The sequence below is a fragment of the Photinus pyralis genome, unplaced genomic scaffold (genome assembly GCF_008802855.1).
Source record: "Photinus pyralis isolate 1611_PpyrPB1 unplaced genomic scaffold, Ppyr1.3 Ppyr1.4_LG3b, whole genome shotgun sequence".
NCBI classification, from domain to species: Eukaryota; Metazoa; Arthropoda; class Insecta; order Coleoptera; family Lampyridae; genus Photinus; species Photinus pyralis.
In genome coordinates, this window is record NW_022170510.1 from 11,280,097 (window position 1) to 11,296,126 (window position 16,030).

A 16,030-nucleotide genomic window follows, 5' to 3' on the forward strand; every position below is an offset into this window, starting at 1 on the left:
ATAGGGAAACTTTGACCCTTCACTGTGATTGGATAAAACACGAGTCAGTATTACAATGAAACACAAAACGACTGGTAAATTTTGTAAGGTGGTAGTTTATGTTGCCAACTAAACTGCCAAAGTGTCATTAGTTCTTATTGTCAAATTCGGTTGATGTATTGTTCCATCGTTTTTTTTTATTTTAAACGTGTTGTGTAATGCAGAATGGAATCAAAGAAAATCTTTTTTAAACACGTTTTTATTAGGTCCTATTGCGGCTATCGATTTCGACCTTATAAGGTCATCTTCAGGCCGAGCGTCAATACGGTGAAATGAGGAGGCGTGTAATATTATTAACGGTGTTGTATGTCTTAGTTATCAGGTCATGACCTCACTTTTAGTATACTTAAAAACATCTTTCCTGTACGATAAATAAAATTTGGTATACAACAGCAGCCAGCAGAGAATTAATCGGTTCATTTACTTGCAACAAAACCTTGTTCATAAATCGGGCAAAATGAATATAAGTGGAACATTGGCATTTCATTCCTGTGCATAATCACAATCTCAAGAATTAGTTTCGAAAATTTAAAGCCGGTTTGCTTGTATCCGAAAATAGTACGGGCATTTTTCCGCTAAATTCTTTTATCCAACAAAACCCCAATGTTGCCGGGGCAGTGCAGAAAGGCAACTGAGCCGTCTACGCGATCTGTTTTCATACTTTTAAAGAAAGCTGCATTTTGCAAGGGAAGATAAGAATTAAAATTCGCATACTAATTTTGTGTAATGTAATTTTGTTATTCCTAAAGGAATCGACCTATAAAAATCATTCTCATGAAACAGGTTTGTACTATATTTGATAAGAGTCAAATCCAAACAACGGATTTTGGTTAATTTGTTTCACTAATTGGGATTTTGCATTTTTTGTAATAACAGTCCTTTGGTTGGATTAAAATTTTGTTTAGCATGCAGAGGTGTATGTATAATGTATATTTTGTATAGGAGAATGTACCATATGCAAAAAAATAAAATTTTAGATAACGATCAAGTTTGCCATTGACACGTGATCACGAGGCATGTTTCTTTGTATACAACGTATAAAATCAAGGAGAGTCAACCGAAAATCGACCGTGTCTAGTAAGTGTCGACCTCCAGTATCAAAAAAATTTACAACCATCGATGGAGCAATAGAATAAAATATAGAGTGACTAAATTAATTTGTAAGAAAAGCAAAATAAATAGTCTTGGGGATGTCTCTATTGAGAAGGGAAAACTTAAATTTCTGCATAAATGTAGAATATTTTATACAAAAATTCGGGGATTCTTTTCGACATGTACGAGCACTACTTGCCTATTATTTAGAAATTTTGGGACTGTGGTCACAGTTTGTAAGTGAGTTTCATGAGATACAAATTTGTGCGAACTGGCAACGTGCGACGTTGGTGACGCCTTTATTTTTACTATGTATGCATGAATATGTATCAAAACTACTATGCTAAATCAATGTTGCTCGCGACATTGACCACATGAAATTACGACATAAACTTCTTAGGTGGCAAAAGTTTGGGTTCATGCTTTCGCTCACAAATTTTGCATCCAGGGTTTCTGAACTCTTGACAAATGTCGTTTTGCAACGTGGAAAAGGAAAAAATTGTAGGAAATATCGGATAAAAGCGAGAAATTGCTAAATAGTGACATCTAATACCGTTTTTCACAGTTAAAATAAGGGCGGGAAGTAAGTTACAAGTTTTACCAAAAGGGAGAAAGAAGTTACAACGTGACACGTCAAATCATTTTCCACGCCCCAGTTTTAAATTCTGTGATACAAATTTATATGGATTGGCGATGACTATGAAGAAGAGCTAAATTTTTTCGATTCATTTTCTTTAATCCACCTCATTGTTCTTCCGTAGCAATAAATTTAAATGCGTCAAGAGTGTAATAATCGCAATCTGTTATTTCTGCTTTTTAATTAAGGGTCTGCAATCAATTAACAAGCATCTACAACAATTATATTCGGTGAGTGTCAACATGGAGTTGATTGCGCATTCTCTTAAGTTTGTAAAAGAATACGAGAACCAACTCTCGATAGTTAATCTAGGAAAATGGATCCATCCTTAAAAATGCATCAACTCGAAACAGGCTGTCAGACGACTAAAATATAGTTTGATAACTGCAAAGAACCGACGGATAGCATTTTCTGTTCTGAGATTTCCACAGTTTTGAACATGCCTAAGGTAATGGAATTGCTGTCCTGTCGACTGACACTAGGATTTAGCGAAAGAATGTGTCTACAAACTTTCAGTCTCGACGCTTAAAATTGGAATACGAAATTATTTTACGCCATTTCGAGTAATATTGTTCACAAGTGCGAAAAATAAAAAAGGGCAGCTTAGGAATTAGTGTCAAACCAAGAGAAATCTCGGCGCGATAATATCCACAGGATCGTCACGGTTCTTGTCCAAAATAAATGTTTAGATACGCATTACGTAATAGTTAGGCAAACAAATTTTGCTCGTATAAATCTGCCAGCTGAATATGTAAATTTCGGCAAAAAAAAAGGCTTTAAGTAAAAAATGGTATACGAGCGATTGAGCGAACGCCAATATCAGCGTGTTTTGCATTCACGAATTCGTAGGGGTATCGGACTTAATCTGCTCAACACGATAAATTTCGAGTTTCCGAGATTAAAATTGGATTTATACGATTCAAAGCCCCGATAAGTAGAGAATGGGGCGTAACTTGGATGGAAGTGAAAAAAAAAGTATTACGAAAAAATCACGTACCGTTGTAGATCAACGTGGCGAGGAGCACGCAGCATGTTGTAGCACGCATCTTCGTGGTTAGTCAGCACATGTCGCCTGCATCCCCATCCACGTGCCAAGATCTAATCATTAAAAAGTCTTCAGCAAAATCCGTTAAACTACTTTTGGTGAGGTCCTCTGTTCGTTATTCATTCATAAGTAAAGAAACTTCCGTGACAAGATTGAAAAAGTTAAGATCATTATTAAAAGATCACGCGTACGTGTTTTCGGCGTCAATTTTTTAAGAGTCCTCCGACGAACACGTTCGCACGCAAACTGCCGCTATTTTAAGTGTACGGACGCGCTGTCGTGGTAATGTGTAGACTCAACTCTCCTTCGATGTGCGCCGCGACGCTCTCTCGAGACCGGCCCGCGCCAGGATTGGCGGAGAAAGCGCACTTTACCCAATGGGAATTGTGGACAACGCGCAGATTATCTATTTTTTTATTTCTTGTGTCATCCTAAATTATGTTTATTAAATAACAGTTAGAGAGACTAAGATCCTTTTTAAAAACTTAATTATGTGACGCTGACAATTTATTACAAGTCGATAAACTCGCTCACTGCAACGATGAGCCACTAGTGTACCAAAAAATTAAATGTCGAGAATTTCTAAGATGCTCGTTGGCTAGCTAAATTGGTGAAAACCAATTAATAAATGGATCAAATTTGCCGTTAATTTCATTTAGTAAAAATTAAAATGACTTACCTTTACAAAGAGCAATGGGTCAATTGGTTATTGCATCCAGGCATACATTATCTATGGTAACCAGCTTCCAACTCTTGGCTACAATATGTTAAGGATTACTTTCCTTGTAATGTACACATATAATTACTCCCAGGTATACACAAACTTTGTCCACCATTTTTGCTTTTTCCTTTCTGCAATATTGTCTATTACATCTTAATTATGATGAAAGAAGGGAAGTTTACAAAAGAGTGTTGTTTTTACCGAGCGTTTGTCACTTTTGTGAAGCATATCCCCGAACCAGTTAAAGGGAGACTTTCCATAGAGTCAATTTTACATCAGTAATTCAAACAAAGCCTGTGTCGTCTAAATCGAACTTTCAGTGCAAGTAAAGAAGTGAAGTTCCTAAAGCTACATAGGCTGGTTTTAGTGTTTGTGCATTCTATTTGTTGAAAATCTCAGTTACGACGGGGATTTTGGATTATTAATACTTTAAGATAATTAAGATTTCTTTAATTAGTTTGTTTAATTGACCGGTACTGTTTATAAGCCCCGCGTCTTATGTTTCTTTCAGTTTATTGATTGATTTTGTCTAATAAATTTGTTTCATCTGTAAATGTTCTATGTTGTGTTTAATTGAGCCCAAATTACGACCTAGATAAGAGTTCTCATGCTAAATTTTTCTGTTGGTACTCAGGGTTATGCCAAGTGTTTAAATGAAAATTTATAATATACTTCTTTGGCGTGGTGGAGTTGGCCAAGGCTACTGAGGTATCTCAAGTTAATAACATTAAAGTCTTATCGAGATTTCTAGTTGTGGAGGATAATGGACGTACCCTGGGGAACTTAGAATCCATTTCATATACACGCTTTTACTAACGTTGTAACGAGAGCATTTATTTGAGTTACTTGTCTTCGTTTTTTCCCGTCCCGTCCCGGGTATTTGTTCTAAATGATATTTGGCGCCTCATTGTCTGGCTATGGTTTTGAATTACACACTGAGAACTAGTCGCGTTGTGTTACTTCTGCACCTCATCAAATTAAATAAAGCTCGATAAAAAATAAATTGACATCGCAAAATTAGAAAGTCAGATACAACCCTGGAAGCCGGTTAAACCAATGAAAATTAATAAAATACCGCTGTCATATTCCACCATTTAGTGGGTGTTAAAATTACTGAGCATTTCGAGATGGGATTATTTTTGCACAAAATTAAGGCATTCGAACATCAGTCCTAAAGGGATTTATTCATTCGCGTTTTGTTAATCGAGTTGGTCTAAATAAATTCTCAGCAACCCAGTGGTCAAGTTAGAAAATTGCGAAAAATTCGCCTTTGTCATTCAAGTTGATAAAGGGACATTTTACCGCAGAAAATCAAAAAAGTGTCACCATCGAAATGGTTTGGTTGAAATGGTTCCGGTCATTATTCAGTTTGATCGGGCGTATAAGTTTCAAAATCGCAAGTTAATTAACTAGAATAGAGTTTGATACAATTTACGCCAAGGGGTATTTTTGTACTTAACTGTATAAGTCCAAAAAGCTCGTAACTGTACAGTATCCATTTCAAAAGAAGATATCGTTCGCAATTATAAATAAGCGTGGTGGCAAGCAAATTCCTTGGAAAACATTACGTCGTATTTGTACAGCTTAATAAAGCAAAACTACTTCATTTGGTGCACAGGATTACAACAAAGAAAACTGTCAGTAAAAATAAAGTTCATTATTAGCGCCGTTAATATAAAATGCAATTTAGTGCAACCGCTTACCTAAGGGATTCCTCAAAATCAAACTTAAACAGTAATCAAAACAAGAACATGTGACTGCGTAAGCAAAACGCAGTTTTTAAAGCAAGTTTTTCCACTCCATTTTCAATTTCTACCCGAATTATTGTCGGAGGGTTTAAGTATGCAGTTTTTTAGAAACCATCTGATATCAACCCCAAATTGACAGACTAGAAATTAGCAGTAATGGTTCAAGGGCGTCTATGTACCAGAAGAATTGTAAATGAAGGTTAGTAGTATTTAATTAGCTCCCCAAGTTCAATAGATACCTTTACGATCCATTCTCAAAGATAAACACTGATTTGTTGCATATTTAGAAGGGATATGAAAGGATTCAAATCAGATTAATAGTACATTATACATTAAGGGAGAGAAATGGTTGATTTTTCCCGCGGTGTTATTGTTGCCCGAGGGCGAAGCCCGAGGGCCACAAGGCACCAAGGGAAAAACGCCATTTCTCTCCAGCGGTGTATATACTATTTTTTTCACTCGCGAGGATGTTTACTTATACTTTAAATATAGTCAAAGATTTTTCATTAGAACCCCTTTAATCGTGTTAGTGGAGTATTGAAACTGTATCATGGCAACAAGCCGGTATTAGGGCACAATAATAATCACGTTAGCAACCTCCATGCCTTTGTCTAGACTTCCATGCCAACCAATAAACAAATATCGTGTTTTTGTGAAAACGTGCGTGGGTCTAAATTATGGAATCTGCTAGTTTTTCCGAAGAACCTTTTGAGATTACTGAAGCTGCTAACGCTACTGTTACCAATTTACTGCCCGCGAGGTCCAAAAAATTGTATGAAGCAGCATACCACAGTTTTAAAGATTGGTGCCTACAAAAAAGTGTGAAGACTTTTTCCGAAAATGTCATGTTGGTTTATTTTAGCGAAAAGGCTAAAAATTATAAGTGTTCCACGGTGTGGGCGCAATATTCTATGGTGAGGTCTTGCATGCTCATATATGACAACATCGATATCAGTAAATTCCGCAAACTGGTATCATTTCTAAAAAGAAATTCAGATGGGTATGCTCCCAAAAAATCAAAGATATTAAACAGAGAAGAGGTGAAAACATTTTTGTCTGAAGCTGACGATGATGCCCATCTAATGCGAAAGGTAAAATAGATTAGGCTTTAAAAAACATACTCGTACTAACAATGTTGCATTAGGTTGTGTTAATCTTCGGAATAAGTGTTGCATGTCGCACTGACGAATTAGTTAATCTAACCACGCATAACGTTAACGATATGGGATCTTCCTTCATAATTACGTTACCATTTACCAAAAACAAGACATCTAGAACCTTCGTAATAACAGGAAACATAGATGGTACAGATTTTCTTCATTTAATTCGCAAGTACGCAGCACTAAGACCTGAAACAATACAACATCAACGATTTTTCATTTTTTACAAGAATGGAAAATGTACGACTCAGCCTGTTGGCAAGAATACGCTTGGCAAAGTACCATCAACGATTGCAAGTTTCTTAAAGTTACCAAACCCCCAACTATATACGGGACACTGTCTGCGCCGATCGTCCACTACCCTATTAGCGGACGCGGGTGCTGATATTACCACTATAAAGCGGCACGGTGGGTGGAAATTACAACTGTTGCGGAAAGTTATATTGAAAACTCTATCGCCAATAAAATTAATATTGCTAATCGGATTAATCAAGGGGATAGTTGTAGTTCTAATATCTGCAATGTCATACCAGAAACCAGTTCTTCTGATTCAAATATGTTGATCAATACCACCAATTAATTTCTCAAAATGCGAGAATATCACGTTTAATTTAAATATAAACAATGTACCTTTTTGAGTTGTGTTAATAAATGATTATATAAGCATCAGGGAGTTTTCATTATTATTATTTCCCTAGGGAATAATTTGCCATTTCAGTCCCTATTTTGTGGTCATAGAAACGGACTTTCACTCTCGCGAGTGAAAAAAAAATTATGTATGTTCAAGGTTTTTCGTAATAGAAAGAAACCACTGAATTTGGTGTCAATGTCAAGGTTTGGTTAGGCCGTAGATGTACTTATTTGATTTTGCGTAATATGAAATTGGCCCTTAGAGGTAAGAAATAACAGACCATTTCAGGTCAATTTTAGTATTCAAATTATGACAGGTAGAAAAATTGGTGAATGAAAGTTCAACGTAGAACGGGCAATATTTGACATTTTCTGATTTTCCTTCAATATACATTTATATGGCCTTTCAATGTTGTTATTTTGCTGGAAAGTGGAAAGAAAGGAAAACCATTTGTAGTTAATTTTCAGATTACAAACGAAAAATCTCTCACGTAAGAACAGAAAGGTATTAAAAGGTAAAGTTTTGGTAACAATCATAGGAGCTAGGCGATAGCATTTGAGTAAATTTTTAGTAATACAGTTTTCTCGTTTGAATTTCGCGATTTATAAAAAAAAGAAAGGAATTTCTTCAACCACATTTGCAAAAAAGACCTGCTGTAGTATCTGTGTTTAATTGACCTACTTGGACAGGTGTTTGTGGGTGGGTTTAAGACCGTTTTCCATTGCACATACAATACTTAATAATGAAGGTTGAATCAAATCGCAAAAGAATGAGTACTTGCACCAGGAAGCACTTTTACTGATAATGTAATTGTAAAGATTATGTTTCTCATTAAAAAGAACTTACCTGCTTATTATTTTTTAGTACAGCTACTTTTAGAGGTTATCAACTTTTTACGACTACCGTTTAAAAATTTGTAAAAAAATGTGTAAGTGTGTAAATGTTTCTTTTTATCAATTGCAGGTAAACCTTAACGTAAATGAGAAATGTAATTGATACAGTGGTACTAAAATAAGGTATAGAATGGGAGTAGTTAAATCACAGCTATGTACAAGGCACAAACATAATTTTTAAGTTGAACGTTATATTTTCTTCGTTCAACATGTCTTTATCCGGACTTCCACGGACGATTCGTCCAGGGGAATGTTCGTCCTTGGTCCTTCGTCCCGGTTGATCCAGCTAAAAAGACTTTTATGGCAAGTTCAAATTGTTCGTTCGCTACTAGTTCATAAAGTATGAAAAAATTACCAAATGGCAGCGATGAGAAGGAAAGGACACTAACATCGTTATTAACTAAGATGATCGTTATAATAGGTATATAATGCATAACACTTAAATTAAATCTCCCATACACTCTTTTACGATGCAAAAGCCGGGCCACACGTTACTCAAATCACAACATTCGCTTGTCTGAAAACCCCTTCTCAAAGATGGTTCTTCATACTTCACGTGTATGGCCATTATTTACGACATGTATCATCTCCGCAGTGCGATTATTACCTATTGCCCTTCCCACATGTGTAAATGCGAAAGTAAAATATCATCTGTAAAATACCAATACTTCTCCCATGGCAATTTCTATTTTACTCAAAAAGTACTGGTGTATATCGCCGATTGATTAGTTACGAGTCTCTTGCACAAACCAGCAGCACGATCCAGACCTCTTTGTTCAAACGATTTCTGTCCACAAAAAATTGACTATACTCTCACGTATTAATTGTTTACAGTGCGAACTGCTAGGACAGTGGTAATTTGACGGCCTGAGCTTTGGAAACGGCTGACAAAATGAAATTGATGCAAAATACAATAGTGGAAAAGCGAGCATCAAATTGCTGGCGTTATCATTTCTCAAGAAGATTCCAGTGCAATGCAAGAGGTTCAAGAATAGATTCCAGATGCAGATTGCAAGTTGATTGTTTTTTCGAGCGTGCAGCTTCAACGAAATTTTTTACTTGATTCGCCATTGTGTAAAATCAGTCAATATCTACTCGTAAAGCAATTCCCGAAATATTTCAGTCGTGTGCCCAACTCGAGCCTCATTACTACAATCTTTGATATTTATCACAACTGCCAACCTCCTCCATTCAGAATCATTATCAACGAAACAAAATCTCTAAGCTGTCCTACCTTCACCTTTTGTCCATTGACTAATTTCAGTTATTATAAAGCAATTTATAATAAATCAGGGCGACTGAGAAGAAAAAAACGTGTTATACCCTTTTTTTCCTATATTGATATAAATTCTCTAATACCTACGACCAGTTTCAAGAGAAAATCGGTTACATTTACAGACCCTGTCGTTGTGAAATTTATGTGAAACTGTTTGAATATCTAAGGAATACCTTGCTAACAAATTTCATTAAAACTTCTTGAAGCACACACTATGGAGTTTGTATTAAATTAAAGTTAGACAGTACCTATTATTGAAGTTTTATTAATAAAATATCGCGAGCATTATTTAAACGTAAATGCATACGAATTAAAAATAAGTCAATTAGTTACATTTTTGTTACAATTACAGGAGTCGACTTGCTAGAGAAGCCGTGCGGAAAAGGTGCATGTAATTACTAGAAATCAGCTTTTAGTAAAATGTGAACGCTCTCTCTGTTTCGAGTAATTACTCTATTCTCTTCTGCTCAGTTTAATTATATGTTTAAGACTAATTTCAATAAGGAATTTCAATTAGATATTGTAATTGTGCCCTTCGGAGGAACGGGAATTATTACACGAGGCGTCAGCAATTCAATTTAATGTCGAAACTTAATTAATTAAAAAAAGCGGAAGAAAGTACATATATGATAATAGGACGAATGTTACACTAATGAAATACACTGTTTATAGCCGGTCTGTTAAAGTAGATCGTGCCATTGGGGCCCAAGAGCGTAATGGAATAAACTTGTCGGAAACTTCCAATGACTGACACGTAAAGACCAACCTTGCGAAGCAAACAGTAGAAGGTCCCACGCGAAATCAGCGTATCACATTAACATCATGTGAACTGCTAAAACTTTCCAAAGTCGATATTAATATTTAAAACGGCGTGTAAAACTGAAAACTAATTAAGAAAAGTATTCGTTTAATTGCTTTTTCTCGGTAATAATAGCTCGTCTGCGGGTGTTTCATCGCCACGCGCGTTAAATTAATGGAATTGTCGACGGGTTTGCTGTTAAATTTCGCGTTGCTGCGGCTTATCGGCCGCTAGAGGCCAGATGAGCCGATAATATTATAGTGCTCCTCATTATGTCTCTTACGCCCCCTTATCGCGTCCCTCAATAAATAATACACCCTCTTCCTTATCGATTTTCTTACCAATATTAAGCATAAATCGTCAAGTGTGGACCACTTTCGCATCTTAAACAATTAAACTGCGCTAATTTTCGACTGAGGCAATTAGATCTTGCTCTAGGGGTTCTTGGGGATCTCTGTCGCGAGAAAGGCCAGGGGCGAAATTTAAATCGCACCACCCATTTGATAAAGCTTGAAGTGAGTGTTTGTATATGAAGTAAATTACGGGACTTTTTTATTGATAGCTGCTGGAGCTTGAAAATACACTTACAGAATATTTAATTTTTATGTGATGTATTGGTCTAAAATTCTACCAAAAACGTGCAAGTCGGTTTAATATAACTGACGGTTAAGCAATATCGCCTCGAAAGCAGACTTTTAAAATTCCTTTTTTCGTTTATCAGTAGAGTCGCCTTGGTTGCTGAGCACGAAAGGCCAAGTAGCTACTTATTCATTGGTTCATTTTGGTTAGAAGTATAAGACTATACCTACCCAAAATCGCCATGAAACTTTCATTTTCATGCCTACTTTATGTGAGGAATTTTTAATTTCCACGATAGAGGCAGGCCAGACTACCTTTCCTGTCGCCTGTCACTTTACCGGCCACACCTGTCACTTTTCCGGCCGCACCTATCACATTGACAGATTGACATTAATCAAATGTTCTATGTGAAAATCGAAACTTTATATTAAAATACGATTTCGGGTAAATTTTAATACAAAACTCGTTCATATAGAACTTTTGATTAATGTCAATATGTCAGTAATGACAGGAGTCATTATAGACATTTAGCAATGTCACAGGTGCGGCCGGTAAAGTGACAAGCGGCAAGAAACGTAGTCTCCTCTACCTTTGTCATGGATAGTAAAATTTCCTGACAGAAAGTGGGCATGAAAATGAAGGTTTCGGGACGATTTTGGGTAAACTAAATTTACCTGACATAAAATAGGCATAAAAAAGGAGGTTTCGTGACGATTTCGGGTAAATTATATTTGATTGAAGTAAGAAAAAATTTGATTGGTACGTTCTTAAAGAGATCAACCTATGATCATTTGAAGCCGTTTTGTATTGCATGTTGCATTCATTTAAAACCCACTAGAATTGGAGTTGAATCAACTTCTTATTTACACTAAGTTGGTTCAAAATTCAATAGAGGGCTTCCAATTTTATGGGTCCATATTATGTTTTAGGAATTGTGTATAAAAATTGTGTCGTATATGATTATTAGGTTCGATATTAGGTTCAGGAGTTTAGTGAGAAACATAAAGAAGCGCAACTTGATTAATTTAGATTAGGCTTATTCAGGGACCGACATATGGATACGCTACATGTTAAAAAGACACCGAGATATGTCAGTACCTCAGCAACTTCGTAAAAAGTCGTCGATTTCCACTGTTGTAGTATCGTTCGTGTTATTTGAGAGACGTTATATACCCGGTGCAATCAATGGCTTCAAGGTGACCTTTAGTTCTCTGGTAAGATCAAAACAGGTACGGTGCTGATTAGGTTGATAACCTCGCACGAGACGCCCTGGTAGTCTTTACAGCCAAATCCCAAACGCATCTACCTCTAAGTGAACGAGAGGATGTAGAAACCAATTAATGAATAAAGACGAAATAATTAAATTACGTCGGCTCAACAGTCAGATATTGGATGTCTAAAAAGAAAATGAACCTACATAAGAAAAGCTTTACCAAATGGCGGATAACTTACGTGTCGATAATCGTACAAATCCTCCAAAAAAGTGGAGATAAGCGTTTAAGCTTGCCTCACCCACCGCAAATACTGAGCACAACGAAAAAGGTCAATTGCCAAAGTCACTAATAAATAATTTATGCATTTAGACCATTAGATTTACGACACTTCCCCTTCGCCGGCGTGTTGAAAGAGAACGAGTTTCCTTCGGAAAACGTGAAAATATTCCGACTGCAGACTTGCGCACGCTGACACTAAAGAAAGCCGAGAGATGGCGTTAGTTGAACTTTAATAACCTCAAACAACGCTACACTCAACTTAAAACTTGCGTAAATTGCGTAAAGTATCCTTACGTTTCGATTTCATTCGCTTCATCTAATATTATACCATCTGACACAGTGAAGGTATGATAGGAGACGGGGTTGGTCATCGAAATGAATCATTGTTGCATTATTGTCATTTTCTTTATAGAATTAGTGAATAGGTATGCTCATTGTCTGTAATATTACCTTTATTTGTGCTAGTTCATCCAACTTGTATTGCTTTGTTTCATAAATCAGAACAAACCATCGCCGATATTACCTTTTCCGTTGGCTTAGTCTTCACATTCAAACAGTAGACGTTTCCATCTAACGTAAAGAATGGTAACACTAAAATTAAATGCAAATAACATTCTCAATCACTGAAACAAAATAACGAAAATCTTTTCCTTGGATCTGATCCTATCAATGAATGAAATACAATAGAGAAACTTCAGACAAATGTGACTCATAGGTCGATTTCTTCAGGAATATCAAAGTTACTTTAAGCAAAATCGATATACGAATTCCTTAAAATAACCGATCACTAATTTATACAATACAAAAATTCGAAACAGCTATCCGTAATTGACGTGGATGAGATTCTCTCTCTCCTCGAAAAATGGCGCCCTTAAATTATAGAAATATACCGCTGCAAGGGTACCGATGACTTCTTGGACAATGTTAAGCAAAAATGTCCATACGTATTGCAAACTCCAACAAACCAGCTCCAATTTCGCGAAAATAATATACGATATTGTGATTATGCAGTGGAATAAAACGTTGCGATTAAATTTTGTGCCCAATTAATGAATTAAGCTTTACAGTGTGAGTAAATGCACTAATTAATGAAGAGCCTCGCTCTACTTGTAATTCGTTTCTGCATCGAGTACGATACTTAATCACTACACCACTTAACAGAAAGTAATGGACGATGAGGATGCAGGGCCGATTTGGTTAAATATTTTCTGTTCAGTAATGAGAAGTGTGCATATATGGTGAGTAAATACATGGTAGCGTAGACCGTAGACGATTCCGTCTGGTGGCTTGCAGCCCAGCATCACAGTGTGCAGCGAGGAATTCGGTATTCAAGCATGCTTAAAGAATCAATGGTTCGACCTGGAGAGAAACGCGTTTCTACAGAGAAAATTGGCGCCTACGTTCGATACACGTAGGTATATGAGACAGCACCTTTGGTGCCTCTGGTACAAGTTAGTATACAAAGTGTTGTTATTCCGGACAGATCAACAGGTTAGCCATTGAGTTTGTGGGATTACACCCGTAAATTGTGTAAAAAAGCAAAATGTTACCCGTAAGCTACAGATACAATTGCCTTAAAGTAAATTCTGAAGAAGTTATCATTATCAATCTAGTTTCCACGAGCTTAAAAGAAACACCACTGTTTTGGACAAAGTTTTATGATATGGTCGTTCAAAATGCTTCTGTTCTTTATGGACGTTGTTACAGGCAGAAATTTGCTTGTAATAAAATTTAGGAGCGAAGGCTCGGTAGCTCAGGCAAGGCAGGCGAGTGGGCGTAGGCCATCGCATAGAATTGAGGGAAAAAGATGATATTTCTAAGGGCGCCACTATATTTACGGCCACGCAATAAATCTTATAGTATCAAATATAGAAATATACTAAAGACATAGGTAAAGCACTACTGATTGTTAATAATAAAATCACACATCGACCCTCAAAATAATTTTACTACTGCACACTGGTTCTACCAGCCACAAAAATAATTCAGCAATACAGTATAGTATTATCGTGTGCTGATCTTCTAAACAAATATATATTTCACAATGAATAACCATAGCAAAAAGGCTCGCAATAGCAAACTCAACCTCTAATTAGATAGGCAACTCAAATCTCTTTGTCTAAAAGTTAATTTTACTTCAGCGTACCTACGCGAAGTCAATGAAACACAAATAAAAATACAAGTTATGGTACCACTACCCAAAGTCTATCCAAGTGAAATCCTACACACATAAAAGTAACATAGGTTCATATAAGCTTACCAACAATACCATTCCCATTCAGCGAGCTCGGTGGACGAGGCTTCCAGTTACATCCATGTCTGAAACACAATCATTACTTGGAACTACCCTAACGAAGTGGCACAAGAGGTCAACATAAACTTTTAAGTTAAGAAAATTGAAGCAAAACTTTGAAACGGGGATTTCTGTATCCCAAAAAAAAGCGTCTCGTTCCAACATCAAGAGGACGTAATTTAGCATATTTTTTATAAATCTCATAAGGATTCAAAGATCCATTTGCATCAGGAATAATAAACGATCTACACCTTTTCCACTTTTATTCGAGAAGTTGTAAATTGTATTTGAGAAAACATCAAAGTAGATGAGAATAGTCAGTTGGATTTGAGAAAACAACAAATGTATTTGAGAATAGTCAATTGTATTTGAGAAAGTATCATTTAATTTTAAGAAGTCGTTATTTGTATTTCAGAATTCAGAATGTAATATTAAAAATCAATTTTTATAATCCCGCTACTGTATGTAGTCCCGCAACAGCAGCAGCAGCATCAGGCTATGTTATACATGTGATTTTGTTTTTCTCATTTTCAATTGATTCTCAAATACATTTTACCATTTCTTGAATATCTACAATTTACTACTCTCAAATTCATTTGATGCCTTCTCAAATACAAATCACTATTCTGAACTACATTTGTTGTTTTCTCAAATACATTTTACTATTCTCAAATACAATTGATACTTTCTCAAATTAACTTTATAGTTTCTCGAATAAAAGTGGAAAAGGTGTAGAAGTATGAGTCTTCGTATCTTGCAACTTTACTAGAGCGTACTTCTCATGGTCCTCAATATCATCCACAATTAGCTTAAGTAATTCATCTCGGCGACAAGCCCCATACAGTCCAAAGATCAAGACAACTTTGCAGAGCAAAAAATCATCTGAAGCTTCTAAAATAAATTTGCGGGTGTCCTCAACAGACAAAATCTTAGATTTCTTCGGCACGTAATTAACATTTTGAGCTTTCATGAACGCGATAACCTTTCCAAATCTATAAAACCAATTAAATTAGGTAGATACAGCAAATGCGGTGATTATTGTTCTCGCAACAAACCTAGATATATCAACATTGCCATTAACTATGAGAGCTTTCTTCAGCATTGAAAATTTAGTCCATAGACTTGATGCGTTGAAAACTTTTGATAAACCAGAAACGTACGCCAAGACAACGGTCTCGTTCAGTACCATTTCGCCGACTCTCTTTGCTCTCCATTCGTTAAATGCTGTCAGTTCCTTTTCGTACCGGTTTCGGGATTTCTCTGGCATTAATTTTCCACTAGCTTCTTCCGCTTCTTGGATTATTTCGTCTGGAAGATCCATTTTCTGTCAGATTCAAGAAAAACACAAAACGTTTTTTTTGTTTATACAACAATGTTGTCGTAGTAACGTTCGCCAAATATTTTCAACGGCCAGTTCGATTGAATAACTTTCCTTTTTTCCAAAGAAAAAGAACTTTTCGTTAAAGATTTACGATTCGGAATACCATAAAACGTTGTACAACTGCTCACCCGTTACCCGAACTTTACAAGCTCGCACGGATAACAAGCTCGCTAAAGCTCGCTTGTTAACTTCCGTGCTTGCTTGTAAAGTTCTATGTAACGGTCTCGCAATGTAAACTACTAT

General features: G+C 36.1%; 2 protein-coding genes across 2 annotated transcripts in view; both read left to right on the forward strand.

The window, feature by feature from the left end:
• LOC116166355 (fat-like cadherin-related tumor suppressor homolog) overlaps nt 1-16,030 on the forward strand; it is a 288,265-nt gene that overhangs the window by 148,625 nt on the left and 123,610 nt on the right. The gene's annotated exons all lie outside the window — the stretch shown is intronic.
• Nucleotides 5,604-7,010, forward strand: LOC116166356. The gene is made up of 2 exons (XM_031481314.1): nt 5,604-6,373; nt 6,427-7,010. The coding sequence occupies exons 1-2, from the start codon at nt 5,960-5,962 to the stop codon at nt 7,003-7,005; spliced, it is 993 nt and encodes a 330-aa protein (XP_031337174.1). The 5' UTR covers nt 5,604-5,959; the 3' UTR covers nt 7,006-7,010.

Bases quoted from the DNA above. Each gene is read 5' to 3' on its own strand.
- LOC116166356 (XM_031481314.1), top strand. From the start codon at position 5,960: ATGGAATCTGCTAGTTTTTCCGAAGAACCTTTTGAGATTACTGAAGCT. The intron at 6,374-6,426 runs GTAAAATAGATT...ATGTTGCATTAG, and splicing joins ATGCCCATCTAATGCGAAAG to GTTGTGTTAATCTTCGGAAT.